Genomic DNA, 12,841 nt, shown 5'->3' with positions numbered 1-12,841 from the left:
TTAAAATACAGTGCAGATTGATTTCTATTTTGGAGCAGAGCAATTTCACTGATGGGAGCGGGCAGCGATTGTATACAGTGGTGTGCAGTGACTGTGCAAGGAGGAGATTAGCACAGCGGTTCTGTGCCATGCAAAAGCACCACAGAAGTTGGCACATTGTTGTGTGTGGGCCGCTGAAGAGGAGGTACTGCTGGCCCATCACCACCAGAGGGCGCCCTGCCTGGAGTGCGGGCTCCAGGCACCAGAGGGCGCCGCCGCCTGATGAGAGCAGCCAGGGTGACAGCTGTCACCCATTACTGGACACAGCTGACTTCACTCAGTACGGAGGTATATCAGCAGGACAGCGTCTCCACCTCAGTGCCGAGATATCACCTTGAGTTTAAGGTAATCACCTCTGCAACATATATCTGTGTGACAATACTGTATAAACTTTTCAGGACAGCGGAAGGCCAAGTACTCAGATAAGTACTCACCTTTCCTGCTTCAGTGTGACAAGAGGTGGAGGCGGCTTTGCCCCTCTCATCTACCGGGTGCGGTCGCATCCCAACCTGTGTGTTTGTGTTCTTTCCCGCCAGCAGTACCGGATCCGACGAGCGGAGGCAGTGGCCACCTGGGAATTCGGGACTTGGCGGTTCCAGTACTTCTGGGTTTCGGTGGCAGAGGAGATCTGGGTGGTTCCGGTTCAACTAGGACGGACGTCTCCTACCTTCGGGCCTGCCCACAAGACACCAGCAGATTTCGGCTTACACCTCCAAATTGCTAATTGTTGTATCAGTTGTGCTATTTTCACAACAGTAAAACTTGTTCTTACTTTTCTCCATTGTCCGTTCATTGCGCCCCCTGTTGTGGGTCCGTGTACCTACACTTTCACAACACACATAGGCTGTATGGTGTATTTCTTGCATACTGGACCCCACACACAACTATGCGTCTATTTCATTTTTACAGATAGTTTTGTTATTATTTCAGGTGGCTTTGTTATTATTTTGTCATTGCCTCCTGAATAAATAATTTCCACTTGAATGTGGACTAGGCAGCTTTTGGTGCCAGGCTACCACATAAACAAACATTAAAATACAGTGCAGATTGACTAAGAGAATTTCTTATACTATGCCCAATGTGAGGATAATTTTGAATGAGGATAGTGGCTGACAAGTGGCCAGAAATCTTCAAGTTGTGATGTATTTGTTCTCGGGTGGAAGGAAAATAGCACAGCTGTTGGAGATCTAAACTTGTAAATTTCATCAGGAGCACTTCTGTTACCTTTTTGCTTTTTTGGGGGGGGGCTGTCTTCACTATGTCACTGTTTGGTAGCATGAAATACTTTAAAGGGGTCATATTGCATGAAGTCTTTGTAATTTACCTTTTACAATTACTTTTGGGAATTTTGTTTTCAACATCATCGAAACCTCATAAATGCATGACTGTGCGTGTAAGCATTTTGTAACCAAGATATATACGTGAATTGGCTTCTTTTAGACTTGTGTGACATACGTTCACAAATTCCGGCCTGCTTGCTTGCTCTCTGAAGAGCAAGCAATCTGAAACATACCCAAGGTATGCAGGAGAAAGATGGATTTGATGCCGCCCATCACAACACAAATGCACCAAACAGTGCTCACTACCAAGAGCAGTACTGTTCACATCCAGAAGGGAAATCTCTCATCACGGCTTCAAAACAGATATTAAAGTTTAATCGTGAAAAAGATCTCATTCACACAGAAGTGATCAATGTTGATTTTTTTTTTTTACACTCCCTAAGAAATGGCTGTAAAATAAGAAAGTCCGTCCTGCTCACCAGACCCTCTCCTTAAAAAAATCATAACCATGGTTAGCATTAGCATATGTGAGCATGCTAACTCCCTTTTCTTGTTGTGCTCCAGTTTTATGGAATAATCCACCATGGAGTCCTTTATGCCAATCTTACAACACACTTCTTTTTAATAGTTTGGAAATAATGTTTATTTTAACTATTATTTGAATATTTATATTATATTATATGTAGATTTGGTTTTGATGTTCGCTGTTTTCACTTTTTTTTTTTAACTGTAATGATGTTAAAACAGGTGTTTTTATTGCAAATTGGTATTTTAAAGCACTTTGAAATGTATTTCTCCTGAAAGTGATGCATGAATACAAATGATATTATTTATTTATTTATTATTGTTATTAATATGCATATGTCGCAGACATAAACGAGTGAAGCTTGTCAGCATTATACCATGTCATTTAGGTCCTTCTGACTTTATTTTGAGTGAATGCTTCAGGGGAGCATTAGCATGGCAAAAACCTTTCAGCTTCTGGAGGGCTATGCCCCCCAGACCCTCCACTTTTTTTTTTTTTTTTTTTTTAGCATTTTTCTTTATTTGCCTCTCACATGCCTGGAAAAGCTCCTAACCATGTCCTTTCTGTCCTTCAGACTTTTTTCAGTCAAATGGTTCTTGGGAGCATTAGCATGACTAAAACCTTTCAGCTTTCAGACCCCCCACCTTTTTAAGCATTTTCCTTATTTTACCTTTCAGCTTCTGGAGGGGCTCTGCCCCCCATACCCCCCACCTTTTTAAGCATTTTTCTTTTTTTGCCTTTCAGCTGACCTCCCTGATTACAGCCCTTTTAACCCCCTGCCACTTGAAGCATTTTTTTAAATGTAGATGTAAATTAATATTCAAAGTTTACAGCTAGTTGACAGTAGGGCTGTACAATATGGCCAAATTATTGTAACTTAATATTAACATATCAATATGATATACGTACGATATGACTATGATTTGACACAAAATGCAGCAACAGTGAAAATTAAACATTCTTAAACAAAACAGTAATAATACCACACTCATTTTGTACTCATCATAAGGTTAGGATACTGTGCCCTCCAAAAGTATTGGAACACTTGGAATTTCACACATTTTAATTTGTTTATGTTATTTTAAATACAAGAAATACAAAAAATAAAGAATAAAATTTTCTAAAATTATCTCACTCAAACTGAAAGCAAATCTTTAAAACGTGATGATACCTGTAAATAATAATCAGTTTTATTGCCAGTTTTCTTTAGACAAGTCAGGATGATGGAAACGTGAACATTTCTAAGTCACCAGATATGTCTTGGACTTTATTTACATCAGTTATGAAGAAATACAGAAGTCTCTTTCACCAAAACATCAAATCTAGGCTTTCATCTTAGATGTTCTTTCTGTCAAATTGTAGCTGAACTTTCAGGTCTTCTTTTTAAGAAAATCCTCCTCTGCACCACTTCATCAGGAAGCTGTATTTTATATTTTTCATTCATTTATATCAAGTTGTAGAGATTTGCTTTCAGTTTGAGTTAAGGAAGATCATTTTAGAAAAAAAAATGTATTTGAAATGGAATAAACAAATTAAAATGTCTGAAATACCAAGTGTTCCAATACTTTTGAGGGCAACTGAGAAACACTGAGGAGCAGCATCTTACATCTCATATACAGTGCAGCAGATATGAGAATATTAGAGTGGCATCCTGCAAATGGTGATACAAGCATCACATTTGGCACAAATAATCCATAGACATGAACTCTTTTGAAAAAACTGATTGGCCACTTGAATTTTCAATAGGCGGCCAGGTAGGGGTCAATTGAAGAATTACACAGGTGTCAAAATTTAAACATGCTCCAATCAAATTGAAAACTACATCATGTTACTTGTCTGATTATAAAGATTCCAAAAAGGTATAATTTGGACAATCTCTGACTGAATGTTATGGAGTTATGAGGTAAAAGCAGCAAGAATGGTGACACAGGTCAGTTTCAGTGCCATTTTTACCCACATTATTACCCATATGACATGACATCCATGATTTCCAAAAACATTTTGAAATGTGGACTCATCAGACCACAGCAGACTTTTCCACTTTGAGTCTGTCCATTTCAGAAGGCGGCAGCGTTTCTGGATGTTGTTGATATATGGCTTTCACTTCGCATGGTAGAGTTTTAACTTGCACTTGTAGATGTAGCGACGAACTATGTTAACTGACAATGGTTTTCTGAAGTGGTCCTGAGCCCACGTGTTAAGATCCTTTACACAGTTATGTCCGTTTTAATGCAGTGTCGCCTCAGGGATTGAAGGTCACGGATATTCAATGTTGGTTTTTGGCCTTGTGTGTAGAAAGTTCTCCAGATTCTCTGAATCTTCTGATTATATTATGGACTGTAGATGATGGAATCCATAAATTCCTTGCAAGTGAACGTTGAGAAACATTGTTCTTAAGCTGTTGGACTATTTTTTCATGTAGTTGTTCACAAAGTGGTGATCCTCGCCCCATCTTTGCTTGTGAATGGCTGAGCATTTTGGGGATGCTCCTTTTATACCCAATCATCACACTCACAATTAGTGTCCTTAGTTCCCAAATGCTTATTGAATGTTGTTAGAAGGAAAGGTGATGTAACACAGTGGTAAACATACCACTGTCCCAGCTTTATTGAAACATGTTGCAGGCATCCATTTCAAAATGAGCAAATATTTTCACAAAAACAATAAAGTTTATCAGTTTGAACATTAAATATCTTGTCTTTGTAGTGTATTCAATTGAATATAGGTTGAAGAGGATTTGCAAATCATTGTATTCTGTTTTTATTTACATTTCACACAACATCCCAACTTCATTGGAATTGGGGTTGTATTATCTTTAGATTGTGTGGTAACAGGAACAGGATTAAATGTGCTAAACTAATTGTGGTCAGTGTTTCCTTTCACGTGACCTGTCAGAAGTCATACATGCCATGTCAACATAATAATGTTTAGTATCTTTGACTGTCCATCATTGTTCGATGATAACTGTGTTTGGCCAGTTTGGTTTTGACAAGCTTGTTTGTAAGCCACAAGGAGTTTTCGATCGACAGTGTCATCCATATTGGTCACAGTATTGTCTGGTCTGGCATGGAAGTGATGCTGTCTTGATGATATATGTGGTATGGTCAAAAGTGCATAGTGCAAGTGTATTTGGGGTGTGTCCAACTCACTTTGCTATTTTGAGATTACGCAATCTGAGCTCAGAGTAAGGCATAGGGTAAAAAGGGGTTGTGTTTAGTCACTTAATTGGTTGTGGGAGTATTTTGGACGTAATATGAACTCAACCAATCGCATTGTCATCTGTCATTACCATTAGGATCCCGGTTGTGCCAACAACTGGTACGTTGCTATTCAGACAGCAGATTCATGAGAAGTGATGAGTCAATGGATTGGAGCCAAAGCATTAAAGCACAAAACAGGTAGCAAAGGCCCTGAGGTGACGCAGTTGGAAGGATCACCCTTCCAAAGCACCTGGAGGGAACCCATGCAAACATGGAGATAACATGCAAACTCAACAGAGAAACGATCAGGTTGGGAATGAACCTGGGGACATTCTTGTTGTAACGCAACAGTGCAAACCTCAAAGCCACTGTGGTGCTCAATTAAACTACATTTATTTGATTTAACTGTTTTGAATTCAGTTTCATTGGACTGTAGGCTGTATACTGGACAAACACACCATGATATCACTCATAGGTTTGCTGAAGAGTGGGTTTGAAGCTCAAGTGGGTTGGATTATGATGTTGTCATTTTGGCTTTGACTGACTCCCCCTAACTCCTGGCCACTCACAAATGGGTAAAGGGGTGGTGCATGGGCAACACTAGTGTGATCTGGATAGGGCAAAAAAAAAAAAGTATGAACATCTACCTTGAATTTATCAAGTTGGCTCAGACAAACAAGTTAGGTAACCTGGGTTATGGTGATTGATTGATACATATTATTGCGGACTGGGCTGTAGTTCGAATAATGGGTGGCTTGGGTGTAGATATTAACTACTATAAATTGCATACAGCTTCAATAACTGTGGCCATTAACTGTGTTGGTATTTCAACGCAACACTTTTGGTTTTGCTCCCATTTTGTATGAGATGAACTCAAAGATCTAAAACTTTTTCCACGTACACAGTATCACCATTTCCCTCAAATATTGTTCACAAACCAGTCTAAATCTGTGATAGTGAGCACTTCTCCTTTGTTGAGATAATCCATCCCACCTCACAGGTGTGCCATACCAAGATGCTGATTAGACACCATGATTAGTGCACAGGTGTGCCTTAGACTGTCCACAATAAAAGGCCACTCTGAAAGGTGCAGTTTTATCACACAGCGCAATGCCACAGATATCGCAAGATTTGAGGGAGCGTGCAGTTGGCATGCTGACAGCAGGAATGTCAACCAGAGCTGTTGCTCGTGTATTGAATGTTCATTTCTCTACCATAAGCCGTCTCCAAGGGCGTTTCAGAGAATTTGGCAGTACATCCAACCAGCCTCACAACTGCAGACCACGTGTAACCACACCAGCCCAGGACCTCCACATCCAGCATGTTCACCTCCAAGATCGTCTGAGACCAGCCACTCGGACAGCTGCTGAAACAATCGGTTTGCATAACCGTCTCAGGGAAGCTCATCTGCATGCTCGTCGTCCTCATCGAGGTCTCGACCTGACTCCAGTTCGTCGTCGTAACCGACTTGAGTGGGCAAATGCTCACATTCGCTGGCGTTTGGCACGTTGGAGAGGTGTTTTCTTCATGGATGAATCCCGGTTCACACTGTCCAGGGCAGATAGCAGACAGCGTGTGTGGCGTCATGTGGGTTAGCGGTTTTCTGATGTCAGTGTTGTGGATCGAGTGGCCCATGGTGGCGGTGGAGTTATGGTATGGGCAGGCATCTGTTATAGATGAAGAACACAGGTGCATCTTATTGATGGCATTTTGAATGCACAGAGATACCGTGACGAGATCCTGAGGCCCATTGTTGTGCCATACATCCAAGAACATCACCTCATGTTGCAGCAGGATAATGCACGGCCCCATGTTGCAAGGATCTGTACACAATTCTTGGAAGCTGAAAATGTCCCAGTTCTTGCATGGCCGGCATACTCACCGGACATGTCACCCATTGAGCATGTTTGGGATGCTGTGGACCGGCGTATACGACAGCGTGTACCAGTTCCTGCCAATATCCAGCAACTTCGCACAGCCATTGAGGAGGAGTGGACCAACATTCCACAGGCCACAATTGACAACCTGATCAACTCTATGCGAAGGAGATGTGTTGCACTGCATGAGGCAAATGGTGGTCACACCAGATACTGACTGGTATCCCCCCCCCAAATAAAACAAAACTGCACCTTTCAGAGTGGCCTTTTATTGTGGGCAGTCTAAGGCACACCTGTGCACTAATCATGGTGTCTAATCAGCATCTTGATTTGGCACACCTGTGAGGTGGGATGGATTATCTCAGCAAAGGAGAAGAGCTCACTATCACAGATTTAGACTGGTTTGTGAACAATATTTGAGGGAAATGGTGATATTGTGTATGTGGAAAAAGTTTTAGATCTTTGAGTTCATCTCATACAAAATGGGAGCAAAACCAAAAGTGATGCGTTTATATTTTTGTTGAGTGTAGGTAGTACTAAAATTTCACTCACCAAAAACACTGTAGTACAGACTTTTTAGGCGGTTTAGTTGTATAATGAACCACACAGCAAACAATAGGATCTCAGATATTTGTATTAAGAGGCTCAGAAAGCAATGACTGGATGCGAAAATATTATTCGTAGGATACTTCTGGTAGTATGTACATTTTCAGCCAGTCATAAAGTCAGTACTCACAATGTCATTCACACGATTAGTATACGATTAACATACCAATGCACATGCACCAAAAGGTGAACAATCACTGGCCACCACTTCAAGCTGCTCCAATGCAATACATTCTGGGTAAAATGTACTGATAAATAAATGTGTCCATATTCTGCAGAATGCAATGCTTTATACTACTGCTGTGATAAATATGTTGAAGTTTCTTAGAGCTTGTAAAAATTATGTCCATGGGTGGTTTTGATGTCTAAATTATGAAACAACGTGACACCATAAGTGAGTGGTTGGGTTGTATTACATGCTTCAAAATGCTGAGCTTCATGTTGTTCAAGTGTCGCAGTGTTTGAACAATCCCTGAAATTTATCCTGTTTGCTTACATAAAGCAGACAATTTAGCAACTATAATTTCTTTCTGGAGTTTGACTTGTGCATTTCGCTCTTTCAACAAATGTATCACTCCATAAAACAAATTAAAAGTTTTTATGGAGTGATATCTTAAGTGAGCATTTGAGGAACTACAAGTTTTGGCATATCCATGTTGGATTAATTTTTCAGCACCAGAAGTTGCCGTTTGTGTATTGTGTAATATTTTGAATAGGAGCAGAGAGGGGCACCACAGTGACTTAGTGGTTAGCACTGTTGCCTCACAGCAAGAAGGTCATGGCATCAACTCCCACCTGTAGCCTTTCTGTGTTGAGTTTGCATGTTCTCCCTGTGTTTGCGTGGGTTCTCTCTGGGTGCTCCAGCTTGCTCCCACATCCAAAAACTTGCAGGTTAGGTGAACTGGAAACTTTAAATTGTCTGTAGGTGTGTGCGGATGTGAATGTGTTTATTTTTTCTATATGTGGTACTGTGACAGACTGGTGGGATAGGCTCTGTCACCCCCTGTGACCCTTAATTGGAGTAAACGGGTATAGAAAATGGATGGCTGGACAAGCAAAGTGTCAAAGTAAGGTGCATTTGAAAACTGTGCTGTGCTGCTCTAAAGTTTGACATTTTAACATGGACTCTTATGGGAATGTGCTCTGTTTTGGATCCACCCTCAAGCAGCTAGTCAAGGAACTGCAACTTTTTTTGCTTCCTTTGTCAAGGACTCAGCACTCCCCTAGGCTAAGCGATCCTCTACACTAGTCTGTGGAGGCGCGAACCCGCTGTCACAGTCTGATCTGTCCCCGTGCTTTCACTGTACATGCGTCATGTGTGTTAGCACTTAGCAGTGCTTAACAGATAATCACCTCATTTCTGCTTAAAACTGACTTTAGAATGACTTAAGAGGTTTTACTTTGTCATCTGATGATTAATAATAACATTATTCCCTTTGATCAGTAGAGAGTCAGACTCAGGGAGTCAGTCTCAGAGGCACTGCTGTGCACTCTGACTGGCCCTCCATCTTTTATTGTGAAATAATGCTGAATTTATGCGGAAATGATTGTTGTACAAAAGCTTCAGCTTCGAATAATAGTACCCCTTTAAGCGGAACCAAGGATAGTTTTACACTGTAGTAACACCAACTACAACCCCTGGCTAAATTGTATTTACTAAATTGTAAATAACTTTTTAATGATATGAGATAGAAACTTACTTTTTTTTTTTTTTGCTGAAAAGTTAACTCCGCGGACTTTCGAGCCACCGTTGGCCATCTTGGTACTCCTCATACAACCCCTGGCAAAAATTATGGAATCACCGGCCTCAGAGGATGTTCATTCAGTTGTTTAATTTTGTAGAAAAAAAGCAGATCACAGACATGACGCAAAACTAAAGTCATTTCAAATGGCAACTTTCTAGCTTTAAGAAACACTATAAGAAATCAGGAAAAATAATTCTGGCAGTCAGTAACGATTACTTTTTAGACCAAGCAGAGGGAAAAAAATATGGAATCACTCAATTCTGAGGAAAAAATTAAGGAATCATGAAAAACAAAAGAACGCTCCAACACATCACTAGTATTTTTTTTGCACCACCTCTGGCTTTTATAACAGCTTGCAGTCTCTGAGGCATGGACTTAATGAGTGACAAACAGTACTCTTCATCAATCTGGCTCCAACTTTCTCTGATTGCTGTTGCCAGATCAGCTTTGCAGGTTGGAGCCTTGTCATGGAACATTTTCTTCAACTTCCACCAAAGATTTTCAATTGGATTAAGATCCGGACTATTTGCAGGCCATGACATTGACCCTATGTGTCTTTTTACAAGGAATGTTTTCACAGTTTTTGCTCTATGGCAAGATGCATTATCATCTTGAAAAATGATTTCAACATCCCCAAACATCCTTTCAATTGATGGGATAAGAAAAGTGTCTAAAATATCAGCGTAAACTTGTGCTTTTATTGATGATGTAATGACAGCCATCTCCCCAGTGCCTTTACCTGACATGCAGCCTCATATCATCAATGACTGTGGAAATTTACATGTTCTCTTCAGGCAGTCATCTTTATAAATCTCATTGGAACGGCACCAAACAAAAGTTCCAGCATCATCACCTTGCCCAATGCAGATTCGAGATTCATCACTGAATATGACTTTCATCCAGTCATCCACAGTCCACGATTGCTTTTCCTTAGCCCATTGTAACCTTGTTTTTTCTGTTTAGGTGTTAATGATGGCTTTCGTTTAGCTTTTCTGTATGTAAATCCCATTTCCTTTAGGTGGTTTCTTACAGTTCGGTCACAGACGTTGACTCCAGTTTCCTCCCATTCGTTCCTCATTTGTTTTGTTGTGCATTTTCAATTTTTGAGACATATTGCTTTAAGTTTTCTGTCTTGACACTTTGATCTCTTCCTTGATCTACCAGTATGTTTGCCTTTAACAACCTTCCCATGTTGTTTGTATTTGGTCTAGAGTTTAGACACAGCTGACTGTGAACAACCAACATCTTTTGCAACATTGCGTGATGATTTATGTTCTTTTAATCCTCTCCTTTGTTTCAATTGACATCTCTCGTGTTGGAGCCATGATTCATGTCAGTCCACTTGGTGCAACAGCTCTCCAAGGTGTGATCACTCCTTTTTAGATGCAGACTAACGAGCAGATCTGATTTGATGCAGGTGTTAGTTTTGGGGATGAAAATTTACAGGGTGACTCCATAATTTATTCCTCAAAATTGAGTGATTCCATATTTTTTTCCCTCTGCTTGGTCTAAAAAAGTAACAGTTACTGACTGCCGCAATTATTTTTCCTGATTTCTTATAGTGTAGCTTAAAGCCAGAAAGTTGCCATTTGAAATGACTTTAGTTTTGTGTCATGTCTGTGATCTGATTTTTTTCTACAAAATTAAACAACTGAATGAACATCTTCCAAGGCCGGTGATTCCATAATTATTGCCAGGGGTTGTATTATTATTATTGTTGTTGTTATGTTATTCTGAGGCCTCACTATCTTGTATAAAATTAGCAGGTTAGCTGTAGTGTTTTGTTGGTTTTGCAGTGGTTGGTGGCTTGAGAGTTAAAATAGCTGATCTGCATTCTGCAGGCTGCTGAATGAAGTGTCGGTTTTCAGCTCTAACTCCTCCTCTGTGGACGGGCTGCACTTTTCTTCCACTTGAACAACCAAGTAGTTTTCTGGGCGCATTCCCCGGCAGCAATGTGGAGGGAAAGAACGGCGACATCCAGCTGAGAAAAAAAAAAAAAAAAAAAAAAAATCTGCACTCTTTTTTTGCAGCGGCTATTGTTTATCTCTGGCAGTTTTATGAGCTTTGTGTCCGTTACAGACGGGAGTGAAAACAACAGCCGAACGACGGTTTAAAACTTGTGTGAAGAAAACTGCAGCCTGATCGCACCCGCCTTCATTGTGTGTGTGGTTGTCTTTTTTCTTCTTCTTTTTTTTCATGGATACTCGAAGATCGGACGAGTTTGTGATTGTTGTTGAGTAAAGTTTTTTTTTTTTTTTTTTTGAGTGTAGTTTATGAGGCGTTCAGGCTCCGCGGGAGGACACACAGTCCCGACTCCTCTGCAGCACCAGGAGACACTCGGGGGCCACAAGTTGTCCGTTGAGAAGGAAACCAAACTTTGCCAAGTTCCTGCGCATCCGGTCACCGACTGTTTTCCACCGTGCGGTAACTTTTAACGCTGGATTATCGCAGGATTCGGCCATGGAAACCGGGAAGGCGCTGAGAGAATGAACAGGGAGTTTTTTAAAGAGAAAAAAATGCATTTGTAGTTGTAGTCGCGACTTCGTTTTGGACCACGTATTCGATAAATACGTTTTTTTTTATTATTATTTTTAATTCCTAACGAGTGTTCGTGGTCGTTTTGTCCTCCTGTCGACGCAAACCGACGAAATGCCGCAGTTAAACGGAGGCGGTGGAGACGATTTGGGGGCGAACGATGAGATGATTTCGTTCAAAGACGAAGGCGAGCAGGAGGAAAAGATCTCCGAAAACGTGTCGGCGGAACGGGATCTGGACGAGGTCAAGTCGTCCCTGGTCAACGAGTCAGAAAACAACAGCAGCTCTTCGGACTCCGAGGTAAGAACGAAAGTGAGCCGCCAAAACAAAACATTAATAATAAGAATAATTCTATGGTCAAAAAAAAAAAAAAAAGTTTGACCAGTTTGTTCCCGTCCATGTGTTGTGTTTGTGTCCCTGTCAGCAAACGGAGAGACGTCCTCAAACCAGACCGGACTCAGAAAGTTACGAAAAAACAAGGGACTACTTCAGTGAAGGTATTAAAAAAAAAAAAAAAAAAAACCTCCCGCACTGTTTCACGAGCTGTGGTTGAACTCGTAGTTCTGCTTTTCTTAAGATTTTGAGCCTTGTTTTGTTTTTGTTTTTTTCGCTCCCTGCAGCACTGAGGAGGCAGCAGCAAGATGGTGGCTTTTTTAAGAGTCCTCACTATCCCGGCTACCCGTTTCTTATGATCCCAGACCTCACCAACCCCTACCTGTCCAACGGCTCTCTGTCTCCCAGTGCGAGGACGGTGAGTGGCTCTGCTCGGCTTCAACTCCTACATTTATTGTTCTTTTCTACTCTTTGGGAACTTTGGTCGTGCTTTTTAAAAAAAAAAAAAAAAAGTTCTTTGAGGTCTGCCAAACCGCCATATTCCCCCCCAGAGTGGCCTCTCAATGACGACTAACTACTTCTTTGTTCTTTTTGGGGGATATTACATTTCTTTTTACCACCCACCCTTGACCGGCGGGGCCTGCGTTTGGCAATTTCACAGTCAAAAGTTTTGCTTTTTTCTTTTTGTTCTTTGCACCTA

General features: G+C 40.9%; 1 protein-coding gene across 1 annotated transcript in view; it reads left to right on the top strand.

Annotated features, from left to right (window-relative positions):
* The first annotated feature begins 11,241 nt into the window (after positions 1-11,241).
* Positions 11,242-12,841, top strand: part of tcf7l1b (transcription factor 7 like 1b) — a 120,401-nt gene continuing 118,801 nt past the window's right edge. Inside the window, 3 exon segments of the mRNA XM_034169896.1 lie at positions 11,242-12,108; positions 12,233-12,305; positions 12,429-12,559. Coding sequence (XP_034025787.1) covers positions 11,923-12,108; positions 12,233-12,305; positions 12,429-12,559 — 390 coding nt within the window. The 5' untranslated portion in view covers positions 11,242-11,922.

Source organism: Thalassophryne amazonica, chromosome 5, assembly GCF_902500255.1.
Source record: "Thalassophryne amazonica chromosome 5, fThaAma1.1, whole genome shotgun sequence".
NCBI classification, from domain to species: Eukaryota; Metazoa; Chordata; class Actinopteri; order Batrachoidiformes; family Batrachoididae; genus Thalassophryne; species Thalassophryne amazonica.
Note: the sequence above shows the minus strand (reverse complement) of the source record. Positions and strands in the feature narration are given on the sequence as shown.